The sequence below is a fragment of the Gymnoscopelus microlampas genome (genome assembly GCF_963454915.1).
Source record: "Gymnoscopelus microlampas genome assembly, chromosome: 2".
In the NCBI taxonomy this organism is placed as follows: domain Eukaryota; kingdom Metazoa; phylum Chordata; class Actinopteri; order Myctophiformes; family Myctophidae; genus Gymnoscopelus; species Gymnoscopelus microlampas.
The window spans coordinates 60844378-60859317 of NC_139939.1; the positions used below are offsets into that span (position 1 = coordinate 60844378).

At 44.8% G+C, this 14940-nt stretch overlaps 1 protein-coding gene across 3 annotated transcripts in view; it reads right to left on the reverse strand.

Annotated features, from left to right (window-relative positions):
- Positions 1-14940, reverse strand: part of kif16ba (kinesin family member 16Ba) — a 112714-nt gene that overhangs the window by 9041 nt on the left and 88733 nt on the right. For 2 of the 3 annotated variants that reach the window (XM_084082711.1, XM_084082709.1), the window contains exons 25-28: positions 14475-14591; positions 9338-9443; positions 7318-7365; positions 5678-5728 (exon numbers count right to left, since the gene is read on the reverse strand). In XM_084082711.1, the coding sequence (XP_083938837.1) occupies positions 5678-5728; positions 7318-7365; positions 9338-9443; positions 14475-14591 (322 nt within the window). Of the gene's footprint in view, positions 1-5677; positions 5729-7317; positions 7366-9337; positions 9444-9477; positions 9503-14474; positions 14592-14940 lie in introns of all 3 variants that reach the window. The other variant, XM_084082710.1, reaches the window with a different exon arrangement.

Below are 14940 nucleotides of genomic sequence, written 5' to 3' on the forward strand. Positions count from 1 at the left end.
TTAAATATATTGATATTCATCATACTTCCCTGGTAATTATGTCACATTGCTAGAATAATAAATCACATTCATCAATACAATACGATATGATATATTAAATCACTTCTTCCAATAAAGTGCAATTGTGCTTGGAGAATCAACATTAACCCTTTCCCTTCCATTCAGAACCATTGTGACAAATTATTTAACACATAAAACACAGTAAAACATCTTAAAACGTCTTGATTCTTCATAACGTGGAACGTCACTAAATCATCATCACAATCTGTGGTTCGGGGACCCTCAGGGGTCCTTCAGGGGGTTCCAGGGGGTCCCCGGCAAAATGAGGAACAACCACAATAACCCTATAGTTGAAATATTTTCAAATTTGAAACATTTTGAAACAATTTTACTTTTTTTTAAAATTGCTAAACCAACGAATTTGAAACATTTTGAAAAAACATTGGAAAAATTGTCAAACTATGTGGAATATTTTGTTTTTGAGCGACTCTTCTCTTATGGGGGTCCACGGCCAAAGGTTCTCTTATGGGGGTCCACGGCCAAAGATTCTCTTATGGGGGTCCACGGCCAAAGGTTCTCTTATGGGAGTCCACGGCCAAAGGCCTATCAATTAGGGCGTCCTCCATGCGTATACCGTACGTTTGAGAATCACCGTTTTAACCCTTTAAGGCTGGGAACGCATCTGTGTGTCATTTTTAGATTTCTTTGGGCTATTCAAAAATAGCAGATCTACAAGCTCATAGCGCGGCATCGAGTGCCGTGCTATGAGCTTGTAGATCTGCAAATCTTTTTTTTAGATCGTGGAAATTTGTGCAAATCTTGGAATATATATTTTTAAGCGAACATTTGTAAAATATGTTGTTCCAGGGACTCCGCAGGGACCCCCCAGAAGTAAAGATTTGAGATACAAATGTCCGCTTAAAAAAACCCAAATCAAATATTTGCACAAATCTGCATGATTTTTAATGAAAAATAGCAGATCTACAAGCTCATAGCGCGGCACTTGGGTGCTCTATTTCATCATGCGTCTCGCTAGCCAATCAAAGCACACGCTTTCAACATATTGTCACGTGTCACGTGAAGCTTGACCAATGATAGCTTGGTGGACACACGGAAGGACGAGAAGGAAAACAGTCTCCTGGCCGAGACAATAAAATGACAGAGCTGTTGCTTTAAATAACAGCAGAAACACATGACCCGTCTCCAATAGTTACATCTAAACCTTTTATTTATCATGATGTCATAGGAGAGGTTCATGATGTCATAGGAAGAGGTTCCATAGGCTAGCAAATCGGTCTCCAACCTTTTCAGCCCAAGGACCCCCTAGCTGAAAGAGAGATGAAGCAGGGACCCCCCCCCACTACACTACATACTGTATAAAATGGTATTTTCATAGATTTCATAGACCACGTCTATGGTACCATAGACACCATAGGCTATTGTTGTCTGAAGTTCTCTTCAGAATAAGGATAATGGGGTTCAAGTGGTAAATGTAAATAAACTATTCAATCACACAGATTTGGCGGTAACTCTGAGGACCCCCTGTAATAACTCTGAGGACCCCCTAGGGGTCCCGGACCCCCTGTAGTAACTCTGAGGACCCCCTAGGGGTCCCGGACCCCCTGTAGTAACTCGGACCCCCTGTAGTAACTCTGAGGACCCCCTAGGGGTCCGGGACCCCCCCGTTGAAGACCCCTGGAGCTAGCAGTTTGACTTCCACACATCTTACAGGAGAAACACACCATCCTTTGAGAACAACAACAACAACAAGAACAAGGTCATGACGGTGAGCAGAGAACCTGAAGAAGAAGATGGAGATCATTCTGAGACAGAAGAACCCCCCCCCCCTCCCCCCCCATTAAATCACCCCCTGGGCTCTTTGACCAGAAGGTGAACCAGCAGCACAGCTTCGGCGGTGCAGCCGAAAGTCAGCTTCCAGCAGTCACCGTGGTCCAAGACCGAGGAGACGTCGGCGGCAGAACTTCTCCTGACGGGCGGACGGCTGGTTCCTCTGTGAGCTCCTCCCCCTCTGTGAGCTCCTCCTCCTCTGAGAGCTCCTCCTCCTCTGAGAGCTCCTCCTCTGAACACCATGTCCACCAGGAGGCAGCGCTCGCTCTGTCTGACCAGGAGGCACCGGATGTCCGAACGCCGGCGGAGCTCCACGTCCTGGAACTGGGGCTGAGCGGGGACCAGGCTGGACCCCCTGGGGGCCGGGTGGAACACCCCGTTCTCCTGGAGGAGGACCACGTGGGTGTCGGTGAGGAGGAACTGGCGGACGGCGGCGGCGGAGTCGGGGCGGTTCTTCTCCGCCCTGACGCTGGTGTAGAGCAGAGGACGGACGTCGGCCAGGGAAGGTCTGCCGCCCCGCCCCCCCGCCCGGCCGTCGTCGTGGTCCATGTTCCCGTGGACCATGTACAGCAGGTCCGCCAGGACCCTCCTGAAGCGGGAGGTGAGCCGGACGCCGCTGTCCAGGACCAGGTCTGGGATGTCGGTGGTCCAGTCCAGAGAGAGGCTCATGAGGTCTCCGTGGAGCAACGGGTGCGTCCCGTTCCCACCGACCCCGACGTCCTGGTCAGGAACCAGAGCCTTCAGTAAGGATCCACACAGCTCCTGCGTGAGCTCTTTGCTGTGGGTGAAGACGGCCAAGATGTTGTCCGCGGTGCGGCCGATGAGGCGAACGTGTTGTCCCGCTAAGCTCACTTGGACTTCTTGGATGTTTGAGAGGCAGAAATGGTGAAAAACGACGAGGTTTTGCTTGCTGCTGCTACTGCTGCTGGCTGAGTCTGCTGCAGCACAGATCGCGTACAAGTCCTTTTCTAGCAAGACCAAGCATCCAGGATGAGGCGCAGGCTGCTGACAATTAGCCACTTTGAGCCAGTAGATGCTCCTGGTCTCGCTGGACTGGATCTGGGGCACCAGCGTCTCCAACAGCTGGAGCATCTCCGGGGGCGAGGAGGACTGCATGTCTGACAGGGCTCTGGGGAACTTCACGAGCCGCTGACTAAAGATTTCAGTGTCGAGGTGTTTGCAGGACGACACGGATCCCACGGGCCCGTCGGAGGTGTTTGCAGAACTGAAGAGGCCGTCCTGGGACATGTCGACGAATTCAACGTTCTCCTCTTCAACGCTAGAGTCCGGTAACGGTCGAGGTTGTTGCATCGGTCGAACGACTGGAAACTCTCTCGCCATCACTGTCAGGTACTGAGACAAGACGACCTTCATTTCACCAACTCCCACTTTTCTAATGACCTCGCGGGTGTTTTCCAGCCGTACGCTCGCATCCTTGTACGCATCCGACAGCTTTCCGGCCACGTATCCGAGGACATAGCTCTGACTGTCCTCCAGGTGTTTCCTGAGCGTACTGGTCACGGAACTGACTTGCTCTTCTTTCTTTTGACCCTTTGGCGACTCCATTGAGGTCGGCTTGAGAGCGTGACCTTTGGCCGAGCTCTGACCGTCGGAGACGTTCACCGGTTTCATCTTCCCGGGGTCATCTTGGTGTTTCTCAGAGGAGAGATGAGAGGAGATGTTCAACAGCAACCTCTTCTCATCATCCGTGGACAGGCATTCCACCTCGTTATCATGACCGGGGACGTCCAACTGTCTTTCACCACCGGTGACGTTCACATGGAGCTGGGCGCGGTACTTGGGGGCAGAGGATGAAACGCCCAGGTCTTCACGTCCAGGCTGGAGGAGCGGTTCACCCTTCACATCTTCATGGGTCTGCATGGGTCCCACCTTCACCTTTACATCTTCATGGGTCTGCATGGGTCCCACCTTCACCTTTACATCTTCATGGGTCTGCATGGGTCCCACCTTCACCTTTACATCTTCATGGGTCTGCATGGGTCCCACCTTCACCTTCACATCTTCATGGGTCTGCATGGGTCCCACCTTCACCTTTACATCTTCATGGGTCTGCATGGGTCCCACCTTCACCTTCACATCTTCATGGGTCTGCATGGGTCCCGCCTTCCACCACCCGTTCTTCTCGGCGTCTCTGTAAATCAATCCTGCTTTCTCAAACGAGACGCGCGGCGTCGTTTCTAAGCCGTCTAACGCTCCACGTGTCTCATGGAGGCCGTTCCTCTCTGGTTCATCTGAAGCCGTCCTGTTGTCGTCGTCGTCGCTCTGACGGCCGCTGGTCTGGACGGCGCCGGCGGGGGGGAAGACGCGGCGGGACCACGACATGGAGTCTCTCTGTGTGCACAAGGGAGGGGGGCGGGGCAGGGGGGCGGGGCATTCCATGACTACAGCTTCAAGCTAAGAGACGAAGGCTCTTTGGACTATGGGTCCATAATCCACCCCCCCCCAACAGAACCGTGATCCTCCATCACCAGGTGTAGAAATTAATCATTTTTAAATCGTTAGCCGACGCACACAGATTCAAAACATGCAAATTAGTGTTCCAACGAACGAGCAATCAGGTTCTTTTCACAGAACATGTACGTATAGGCAGGCAGTGGTTAGAAATAATGCTTAGTGTTTGTTTTAACCATTTTAAAAAAAGCCTGTAGATACTTAGTTGACCAGGGTTCGCCGACGATAGCCGATCCACAAGCTCACCATGTGCTGCGTTGCGACACATTGTGAGCTTGTAGATTTGTGTTTTTTACGGGCTATAGTTAAAACAAACACTAACATTTAGCTGCAATCACAATCTGACAGTTCATCGTTTTCCTCTTTCCACCTGTGAATGATTTAAAGAGACAACATTACACACCTCCTCTCTTTCTGTTAGCATGACTAATACAATAGAAACATAACAAAGAACAGATGGGAAGACATTTCAAAGGACAAACATTTAGGGTTGCACAGTCCTTACATCTAGTGTTAGATTCACACTTTCAGGCCCATCACCAGTGGCGTGCACAGACATTTTGAGGGTCAGGAGCTCAAGTAAATACTTTTTTTTGTTTACTTGGTCTGCTCTTTTCTCCCCTCTACACCTATAGCTCTTTGCCAAAAATAGCCGATCTACCAGCCCACAACGCCTCGCAGCGCGAGGCGTTGTGGGCTTGTAGATCTGCTATTTTTGGCTAAAGTTCTCCTCAGAAAAGGGATGCTAGGTTTCGAGTGGTTATGGTAAAAAGAAAAATCATATCACATAAAGATTTGGCGGACCCCCTGTAGTAACTCTGAGGACCCCCTGTTGAAGACCCCTGCTGTAAACTGGGGAAAAAAGAAAAAAAAAGGTTTTTTTTCTTTTTTTCAAAAGGGCACTTCTGGTCAAGAGGGCAAAGGGCAGGTGCTCTAGCACCACCTAGAGTCTATCTGTGCACGTCCCTGCCCACCACTTATACATTATATACCAAAACAAAACAGGTTAGGATAGATTTGAAATGTACTGTTTATCATCTCTGCAATACACCAGCACGTCCGTCCAAGGATTTGTATTTATCTGTGAAGTCGGCACGCACTTTAAGAGCTGTAGGCACTGGTTCTTTTGTTAACGTTTGTGGCCATTTACTGTATGTGCATTCATGCATTCGCACACAAAAAGGGCTGAGTTCTCACATTCAAACTGGCAACCCTGAACATTCAAAAGTGTGTGTGTGAGTTCATGGTGCAATGCAACGCATGTCATTTATCGTATCGTTTGAGTAATTACCATCAGATTAAGATTAAGGCTTCTTGATTACAGTGAGATTAAGTGACCAGGGCAAAACACACGTACCTCATATTTCAGTTTTCGTGAATTCACTTGGTTCTGGGGTTTGTCATCATCCTGAAATTAATCAAATCTAATGTAAATAGTGGATTCAATATTCAATTAAAACCAAACAAAAACATTTAGAGACAAACATAGTGGTTTATTATTTTCAAATCTAAACCAACAAATCAGAAGAAAAAAAAAAAAATCTTTCAGCATAATTAAACATCCAGGTGAATAAAAAAACAAGACAAAAAGGAATAATTTTAATCAAACTCCATAAAATGATTAATATTTCCTTTATGTAATGTTTCTGCTAAACGTTAAACATGTTGTTACAGTATAAATGTCTTGTAGCTTATAGGTTGAATAACGTGTTCAACCTATAACATTGTGAGCTTGTAGATCTGCTATTTTCAAAGGATTTTCATACATTTGGAAACATGTGAAATGGGATATTGTGCATAATGAGTAGTTTTACTTTTAGTACTTAAGTATTTTTTGACGCCAATACTTTTGTACTTTTACTCAAGTGAAATTTGAATATCTGACTCGGTATTGATACTTTTACTTAAGTAAAACATCTGAGTACTTTTTCCACCACTAGCTGGACGGACGGCGGCACATGGCATAAAGTAATGGAATACTTTCATTTCATTACCGTGAGCCAGGAAATGAGCTTTTTGTGTTTCGTTGTCACTTTTGGGTCAATGTATTCATTAATATGTTAAGTAGCCGTGAGGTTTAATCATCCTGTCGGGGTTTATTTCTCAACAATGACCGCCGCGCCGTCAATGATCCCTTCCATTAACGTCTCTGTTGTGTCCAAAATAGTTACTTTCCAGTTTTCAAAATAAAAAAATAGCAAAAGTAGCAGATCTACAAGCTCTTAACACATTGTGTGCCAGAGGTTTATTAAAATAGGGTACATCTAGTGCCAGCATTTCTTCCATCCACTTACATTGATATGTTTTGTGCTCTAGAAGCCCCGACGCGGAAGTGCATGTAAACAAAGCGTGCGTGCGAGACGGCGGAGGGTCCCGACTAACGCCTGGAACAATAATATTTCTAACGCGATCCTCCATTGCAGAGTGATCGCCGATCGACAACGTCTCACTTCCACCACGTTAAAAAGAAATAGGAGATTTAAGCTTTTAGTCAAGGAGATAACATTGGAGCGGCCCGACCGGAAGGATTTTTGACATGGATCCACATCCGGCCTCTCCTTCTTAGAGACTCCTTGGATGATCCCAAAGTTTTGTTAGAGCGCCCCACGTGGGCCCCACGTGGGGGCCCAAACCGTTAATGGCACTCTAAAAATATGTTTCTTTCTTTTCACACAGAACCAGGAGATGATAACGTGATCCAAAGATGTACTGCTCCATTCACTTCCTGGTTAAAGTATTTGGGAAATTTGGGTTTATTACTTTTTTGGGTGTTTTTGTTACATTTATTCGGTTAATTCTGTACTGTAGTTTGTCTCTGTAGTTTGTCTTTTCTCATTTTTTTTCTCCCCCCGACAGGATATAGGCATTTGCCTACATTGCCAGTGCTTAAAAACGGCCCTGGGAAGGGCGTTTCCGTAAAGGAAATCTAAACACAAAGCGCTAGAAGATGGACAGAAGAGGTTTGGATAAAGAACAATAATGAATGGTTGGTTTTACCTCGTCTGTCAGTCTGACGGAGCTACAGTCACTGGCTTCCTCTTCCTCCTGAGAAAACACAGAGGATGAAGAGAATAATGAATGAAAGCTTAAACAGAATACCCAGTTTCATTATGCATTAACTCTGCATAAGGACCCTACTGGGGTTTACGCTCCTTTACTCCTTTTGGTAGGGCATTCCACGTTTTTGTTGAATAGCATGAGAACGAGTTCATTCCCTTGTTTGTGCCAAATCTGGGTTGGACATGATCAGTGGAGCTGCCTCTGGTGTTATGATTGTGGACTTCATTTACGTGTTGGAGGTATTTAGACAGGGAAACTGTAAGAATCCTCAAGGTATTCATACTGACTAGAGAGGAAATCCTATAGAAAAAACATGTTCTTTGGTTGACCTTTTTGATCACTCTTTCTGCCATTTTATCACCGGAGAGGTTTGCCTCCAAGATGGAACCCAGGTAGGTAGTTTCCTCCTTTCTTGTGATTACATCATCACCCGCTTTGATTGTGAAACTCTCAGCCTTGCCAAGGTTAACACTAGACCCAAAGAGGATGGATTCAGTTTTACCCAGGTGTAATGATAGTTTGTTGTCAGCGAGCCAGATGTGAATCATATCGAGTTCAGAGCTCAGAGTTTTTTCAACCTGTCCCTGTCCGAGACCAGCAGAGCCGAGTCATATGCGAACAAGAACAGGTTGCAGTCCATGACTTTCGAGATGGAGCTAAGAATAGAAATAGGGCGGTAGTTGCCAGGGTCTAATTGGTTTCCTTTGTTGTACAGAGGGGTCACTCTTGCTATTTTGAAGTCACTAGGGACCCGTCCCTGTTTGATGGAGGGTTTATTATGTGAGTGATGATTGGAGCAATGGAGGCGGCTGAGTCTTTTAGACATTTGGAGGGAATATTGTAGAGGCCTGTGGCTCTGTGTTGTTGTAGTGCGCTCAATTTTTTAAACACCTCATCTGTTGTCAGTCACCATGGTGAGTTTAAAATCATCTTTGCGTACACCTAGATGTTTGTAGAATGCTTGGGAGTGCTCTTTACCAAAGCGCCCAGAGTGGTCGGGCAGTTTGTTAACCAGTGTTGTGGCTATGGTTGTAAAGAAGATGTTAAATAATTTAACCACACCGTGCTTTTCTGTAATGAGAGAGTCATCCACCTTGATGTAGATGTCTGATCGTGACTGTTTTGTGGTAACCGGTCTTAGGTCAATGTTTTTTCTGGGTACAAAAGATCATGTTGTGATCACGTATACCGCAAGTATAAACACCACTATTGAGGGTTTTGTCCTTGTCCGTTGTTAGAATGAGATCTATGATGGTTTGAGTGGAAACACATACCCTTGTGGGATAGGAGTGATTACTTGGTGGAGGGAGTGCAAATTACAAAACCTATTGAAGGACTTGAACGCAGATGTTTCTTTCCGAAGCATGTCCGTGTTCCAGTCACCAATAAGAATGTTCTCCACATGGTCCACCTTAGCCAAGCACTCCTCAAGTACATCATAGAAATCATTCTGGTCAGGAGGTCTGTATATGGTACCGACTTGCACGGATTTAGCATTTTCAAAAACGATCTCAACCCACATAGTTTCAATAGCTTCACGTTTCAGGTCATCACAAACGATAAAACTATTGTCATTATGTACATACATGCATACATACGCAGAGGACAGGGGCATAGGGTAGTTCTTACCCTCATAGACTCAGAGGACAGGGGCATAGGGTAGTTCTTACCCTCATAGACTCAGAGGACAGAGACATAGGGTAATTCTTACCCTCATAGACTCAGAGGACAGGGACATAGGGTAGTTCTTACCCTCATAGACTCAGAGGACAGAGACATAGGGTAATTCTTACCCTCATAGACTCAGAGGACAGGGACATAGGGTAATTCTTACCCTCATAGACTCAGAGGACAGAGACATAGGGTAATTCTTACCCTCATAGACTCAGAGGACAGGGACATAGGGTAATTCTTACCCTCATAGACTCAGAGGACAGAGACATAGGGTAATTCTTACCCTCATAGACTCAGAGGACAGGGACAGCTCCATGTCTACGCCTCCGTTCAGCAAGTTCAACCTCCGTAACCTCCTCTGCACCTCCTCTTCTATGTACGCATTTATCCTGTTAAACACATTATAAATTATATGTTATAAACCTCCTCTTCAATGTATGCATTTATCCTGTTAAACACATTATAAATGATATGTTATAAACCTCTTCAATGTATGCATTTATCCTGTTAACACATCAAAGACATGTTATAATAATAAAGTGTATTTATATAGCACCTTTCATGACAGAAATGCAGCTCAAAGCGCTTTACAGGATGAATAAATAAACCTTATTAATAATAATAACTAGAAAAAGTGCTCCTCGGAGCACAGGTCTCCGCCAGGTCAGGTAGGTTGTTATGGGCTCCTGGTGGCGCTATAATAGACAGGAGGGATTTCAGAAAAAAGGCCTTCTATAAGGAGGTTAGAGGCATTTGGGGGTAAAAGTTGGGAACAAGGCCATTTTACATAATTCAAGGGTGCTGAATCAGAAAAACACTGTTCCCAAGCAAAATTCTTAGTGCTTAACCTCCTAATTTGCATATCAAAATGGCTGCCGATTTTGAAGTATTTCTTAAATAACTCTATAACAAAGCAATCAAATCTGACAAATAAAGTTTATATATTTATATTCTGAGGATCAGACAATGTGTGGAAGGTATTTATAATGTAATAGATGTAAATAAATGTAAATAATGTAAATAAATATGCAAATTAGAGGCCACTATTACAGAAAACGGTTTCGTACTTAAAGTGATCCATCCGCATCCCCCTTATTTTATTTTATCTCTACTTATCTGTATTTTTACCATCCTTAGGACATCTAAAATAAATATTTAGATGATGTAAAAATCCTGGTACATTTGGCCCCTGATGACCAAAAAACAAATGTGACGTTCCATAAATACGCTATCATGGGGATTTCTATCTTGTATAACTCACCCCCAGGAGGAGTTAGAGCCACAGAACTATAACTGAACACAAACTACTTTCAACACAGCTATATAGAGTGGGATGGGGATGGCTACACTTAGATGGCCAACAGGGAAAAAAACTATTGGTCGTGCACACACAAACTATTGCCCGTGTACACAGTGGTTAATCCCAATGGTCTGAGTATCTACAGGGCTGACAAGGGACTAGTACAGCCTAGTACAACCTAATAGAGCCTAGTACAACCTAGTCTTAACTAGTCCAGTCTGTTCCATGCTAGTATAGCCTAAATCGCCGTCCCCTAGTCTGTTCCATCAAAAGGCTGGACTAGGCTATGGGTGTACTAGGCTTTACTGTTGTAGACTCTACTGGTCTCTAATAGACTGTTTTAAATTCCAGTAGGCTGTGCTGGTCTGTACAACGCTATATTAGGCTGTACAAGGCAGATCTGTATTATGGTCTACAAAGGTTAATGCAAAACTATTGCTCGTGCACACACAAGCTATTGCCCGTGTACACAGTGGTTAGTCCCAATGGTCTGAGTATCTACAGGGCTGACAAGAGCCTAGCACAGCCTAATAGAGCCTATTAGAGTCTAGTACAGCCTAGTACAGCCTAATCTATCCTAGTCCAGCCTTATCAGTCCTAGCATAGCCTTGTACCCCCTCCCCTATTCTGTTCTCCCAGAAGGCTGGACTAGGCATGGGTGTACTAGGCTGTACTATACTAGACTCTACTGGTCTATAATAGGCTGTTTTAAGCTCTATTAGGCTGTGCAAGGCAGATCTGTACTATGGTCTACAAAGGTTCATGCAAAACTATTGCTTGTGCACACAAAAGCTATTGCCCGTGTACACGGTGGTTAGTCCCTATGGGTTGAGGATCTACAGGGCTGACAAGAGCCTAGCACAGACTAATAGAGCCTATTAGAGTCTGGTACCACCTAGTACAGCCTAACATATCCTAGTCCAGCCTTATCAGTCCTACCATAGCATTGTACCCCCTCCCCTATTCTGTTCTCTCAAAAGGCTGGACTAGTCATGGGTGTACTAGGCTGTACTATACTAGACTCTACTGGTCTATAATAGGCTGTTTTAAGCTCTAGTAGGCTGTGCTAGGCTGTACTAGGCTCTATTAGGCTGTGCAAGGCAGATCTGTACTATGGTCTACAAAGGTTCATGCAAAACTATTGCTCGTGCACACACAAGCTATTGCCCGTATACACAGTGGTTAGTCCCTATGGGTTGAGGATCTACAGGGCTGACAAGAGCATAGTACAGCCTAATATATCCTATTAGAGTCTAGTACAGCCTAGTACAGCCTCATCTATCCTAGTCCAGCCTTATCAGTCCTAGCATAGCCTGGTACCCCCTCCCCTATTATGTTCTCCCACCAGGCTGGACTAGGCTAGACCTGGGTGTACTAGGTTTTACTGTACTAGTCTCTGCTGGGCTCTAATAGTCTGCTTTCAGCTCTAGCAGCCTTTGCTAGGCTTTACTGGGCTCTATTAGGCTATAGAAGGCAGTACTTTACTTTGGCCTACAAATGTTCATGCAAAACCATTTCTCGTGCACACACAAGCTATTGCCCGTGTACACAATGGTTAGTCCCTATGGGTTGAGGATCTACAGGGCGGACAAGAGCCTAGTACAGCCTAATAGAGCCTATTAGAGTCTTGTACAGCCTAGTACAACCTAGTCTAGCCTAGTCCAGCCTGTTCCATGCTAGTATAGCCTATACCACCCTCCCCTAGTCTGTTCTCCCAAAAGGCTGGACTAGTCTTGGATGTACTAGACTGTACTGTACTAGACTCTACTGGTCTCTAATAGGCTTTTTAGTGGCGCTAGCCGCTCCATACCTGACTTTGTCCGTGTGCGTCAACGTTCTGATTGGTCAGGTGCGTCAACAAAGTGATTGGTCAAGCTTCACGTGACACATGGCTATAAACACATTATAAACACATATAGATGACAAAATGTATCAAAGGCGCCGCTACCTTCACACAGGGTGTGATTTTTTAATCTCTAGTAGGCTTTGCTAGGCTGTACTAGGCTATATTAGGCTGTACAAGGCAGATCTGTACTATGGTCTACAAAGGTTCATGCAAAACTATTGCTCGTGCACACACAAGCTATGGCCTGTGTACACAGTGGTTAGTCCCTATGGTCTGAGTATCTACAGGGCTGACAAGGGACTAGTAAAGCCTAAAAGAGAGTATTAGAGTCTGGTACAACCTAGTACAACCTACTCTAGCCTAGTCCAACCTGTTCCATGCTAGTATAGCCTATAGAAATGATTTCATGTGCATGCCATAAGCAATGCACAACACGTCGTTGCAAATGCTGGAAATCTGGGTTACGATGCACAGCCATGTGTGCATGTCAGCAACGGAGTGATGATCAACCTCCTTGTATGAATGTGGTCTAGTGTCTAGACTTTCGTTCAACAATGGCCAATACAGTATCTTTAGAGTAATAAACCGTTATCTGTTATGGGGGCCGCTATTTTGCATATTTCGGAGTAGGCTGATTATTATATTATATTATATTATTATATTACTTACAAATTCTTTACTCACATTGTAGAAACTGTATATAGACACTTGATTTGTCAATTTTGCTTGCCTGGCCACAGACTTATTGAAGATAAAGGTGCGAATTTGCCAATTTGGCAGCCATTCAGATATGCAGATTAGAAGGTCAAAAACTAAACATTTAGCATGGGGAAAAAGTATGTATTTTAGATGTCCTAAGGATGGCAAAAATACAGATAATTAGAAACAAAATAAGGGGGATGCACCTTTTGCACCGTTTGAGTACTACGGTACATCATTTTATGTAATGTTGGCCTCTAATTTGCATATTTATTTACATTTATTTACATTTATTACATTACAAATATCTTCCACACATTGTATGACCCTCAGAACATAAATATATACACTTTATTTGTCAGATTTGCTTGCTTTGTTATAGAGTTGTTTAAGAAATACTTCAAAATCGGCAGCCATTTTGATATGCAAATTAGGAGGTTAAGCACTAAGAATTTTGCTTGGGAACAGTGTTTTTCTGATTCAGCACCCTTGAATTATGTAAAATGGCCTTGTTCCCAACTTTTACCCCCAAATGCCTCTAACAATCACATATTTCAGAAATCCCACCGGTCTATAATAGGCCAATGTGAAAATGGTGCCATTTCTTCTTAGGTCTTTCACGGCAATCGGACACTGCATTCATGATTTGAGGCATTTTGTTCCAAAAATGTGGTTTGCTAAATTAGACCAGCTGGTGGCGCTATAACAGGCCAATGTGAAACGGGTGGCATTTCTTCCTCGGCCTACAGGGAATGTGCGTGCAAAATTTCACGGAAATCGCACACTGCGTTCATGATTTGTATCGGACACATCCATCTTGATCACATGACTATAGAGAGACTGTATACTGATTTGCGTGATTTTTGAACAGAATCTGAAGGAGTAAGAGCAAAAAATGTGTTTTACAAAACTCAGCCTCCTGGTGGCGCTCTAAAAGGCATATGTGAAAAATGCACGGCAAAGGTTTTTCCTTGGCCTCTAAGGAGTGTGCATGCAAAGTTGCACGCAGATCGGTGCAGTTATAGCTAAACGTGAATCGGCCTCTTATAGCGCCACCATGAGGCTGATTTGAACGTTTTCAAGTGACATTTCTTCCTGGGCCAAGTGGGAATGTATGTGGAAAATTGCATGGAAAATGCATGCTGCGTTCATGATTTGAGGCATTTTGTTCAAAATGAACCAATCCTGCTAACTTTGGAAGCCAATCTTAGCCAATCAGGATGGAATATGGAAACTCGGACAGATCCGTGTTGATCACATGACTATAGAGATACTGTGTACCGATTTGCGTGTTTTTTGGAGAAAATCTGTAGGAGTAATATTAAAAAATGTGTTTAGCAAAAGTCGGCCTCATGGTGGCGCTATGACAGGCTGATCTGAAAAATGTGGGGCAGAGGTTCTGCTGTGGCATCCAGGGAGTGTGTGTGCGCGCAGTTGCAAGGGCCAAAGGTGGCGGAGATTAGCTGTTAACAGACAGAAGGACGGACGGTCACACGGACGGACGGACGGACGGACGGACATGGGGCAAAACATACTCTCTCGCCATGCCTTTCGGCCTGGTGGAGAATGATGTACCTGTCATCAGCCAGAGGTAGGACGGGGTCATCATGGTTGGTGACACTCTGTATGGTTCTGCTCTGACCTTCGACCTCACTGAGGCTCTGACGGAGCTGACGGAGTTCACGCTCCACCCTGTACACACACACACACACACACACACACACACACACACACACACACACACACACACACACACACACACACACACACACACACACACACACACACACACACAGTCAGTTCAATAATTCACCACACTGTATGTGTCTCAGTGAATGTGAAAACAATGTGGTGAACAGGCTCTATGTACAGCATCCATATTGGAAAGAAACTGGGCCTCTACCTTACTTCCTTGTTGTTACCAATGATACTAATGAAGGCTCTGTTCCATTTGTGTAGCACAGTGGTTCTAATGAAGGCTCTGTTCCATTTAGTGTAACACAGTGGTTCTAATGAAGGCTCTGTTCCATTTAGTGTAATA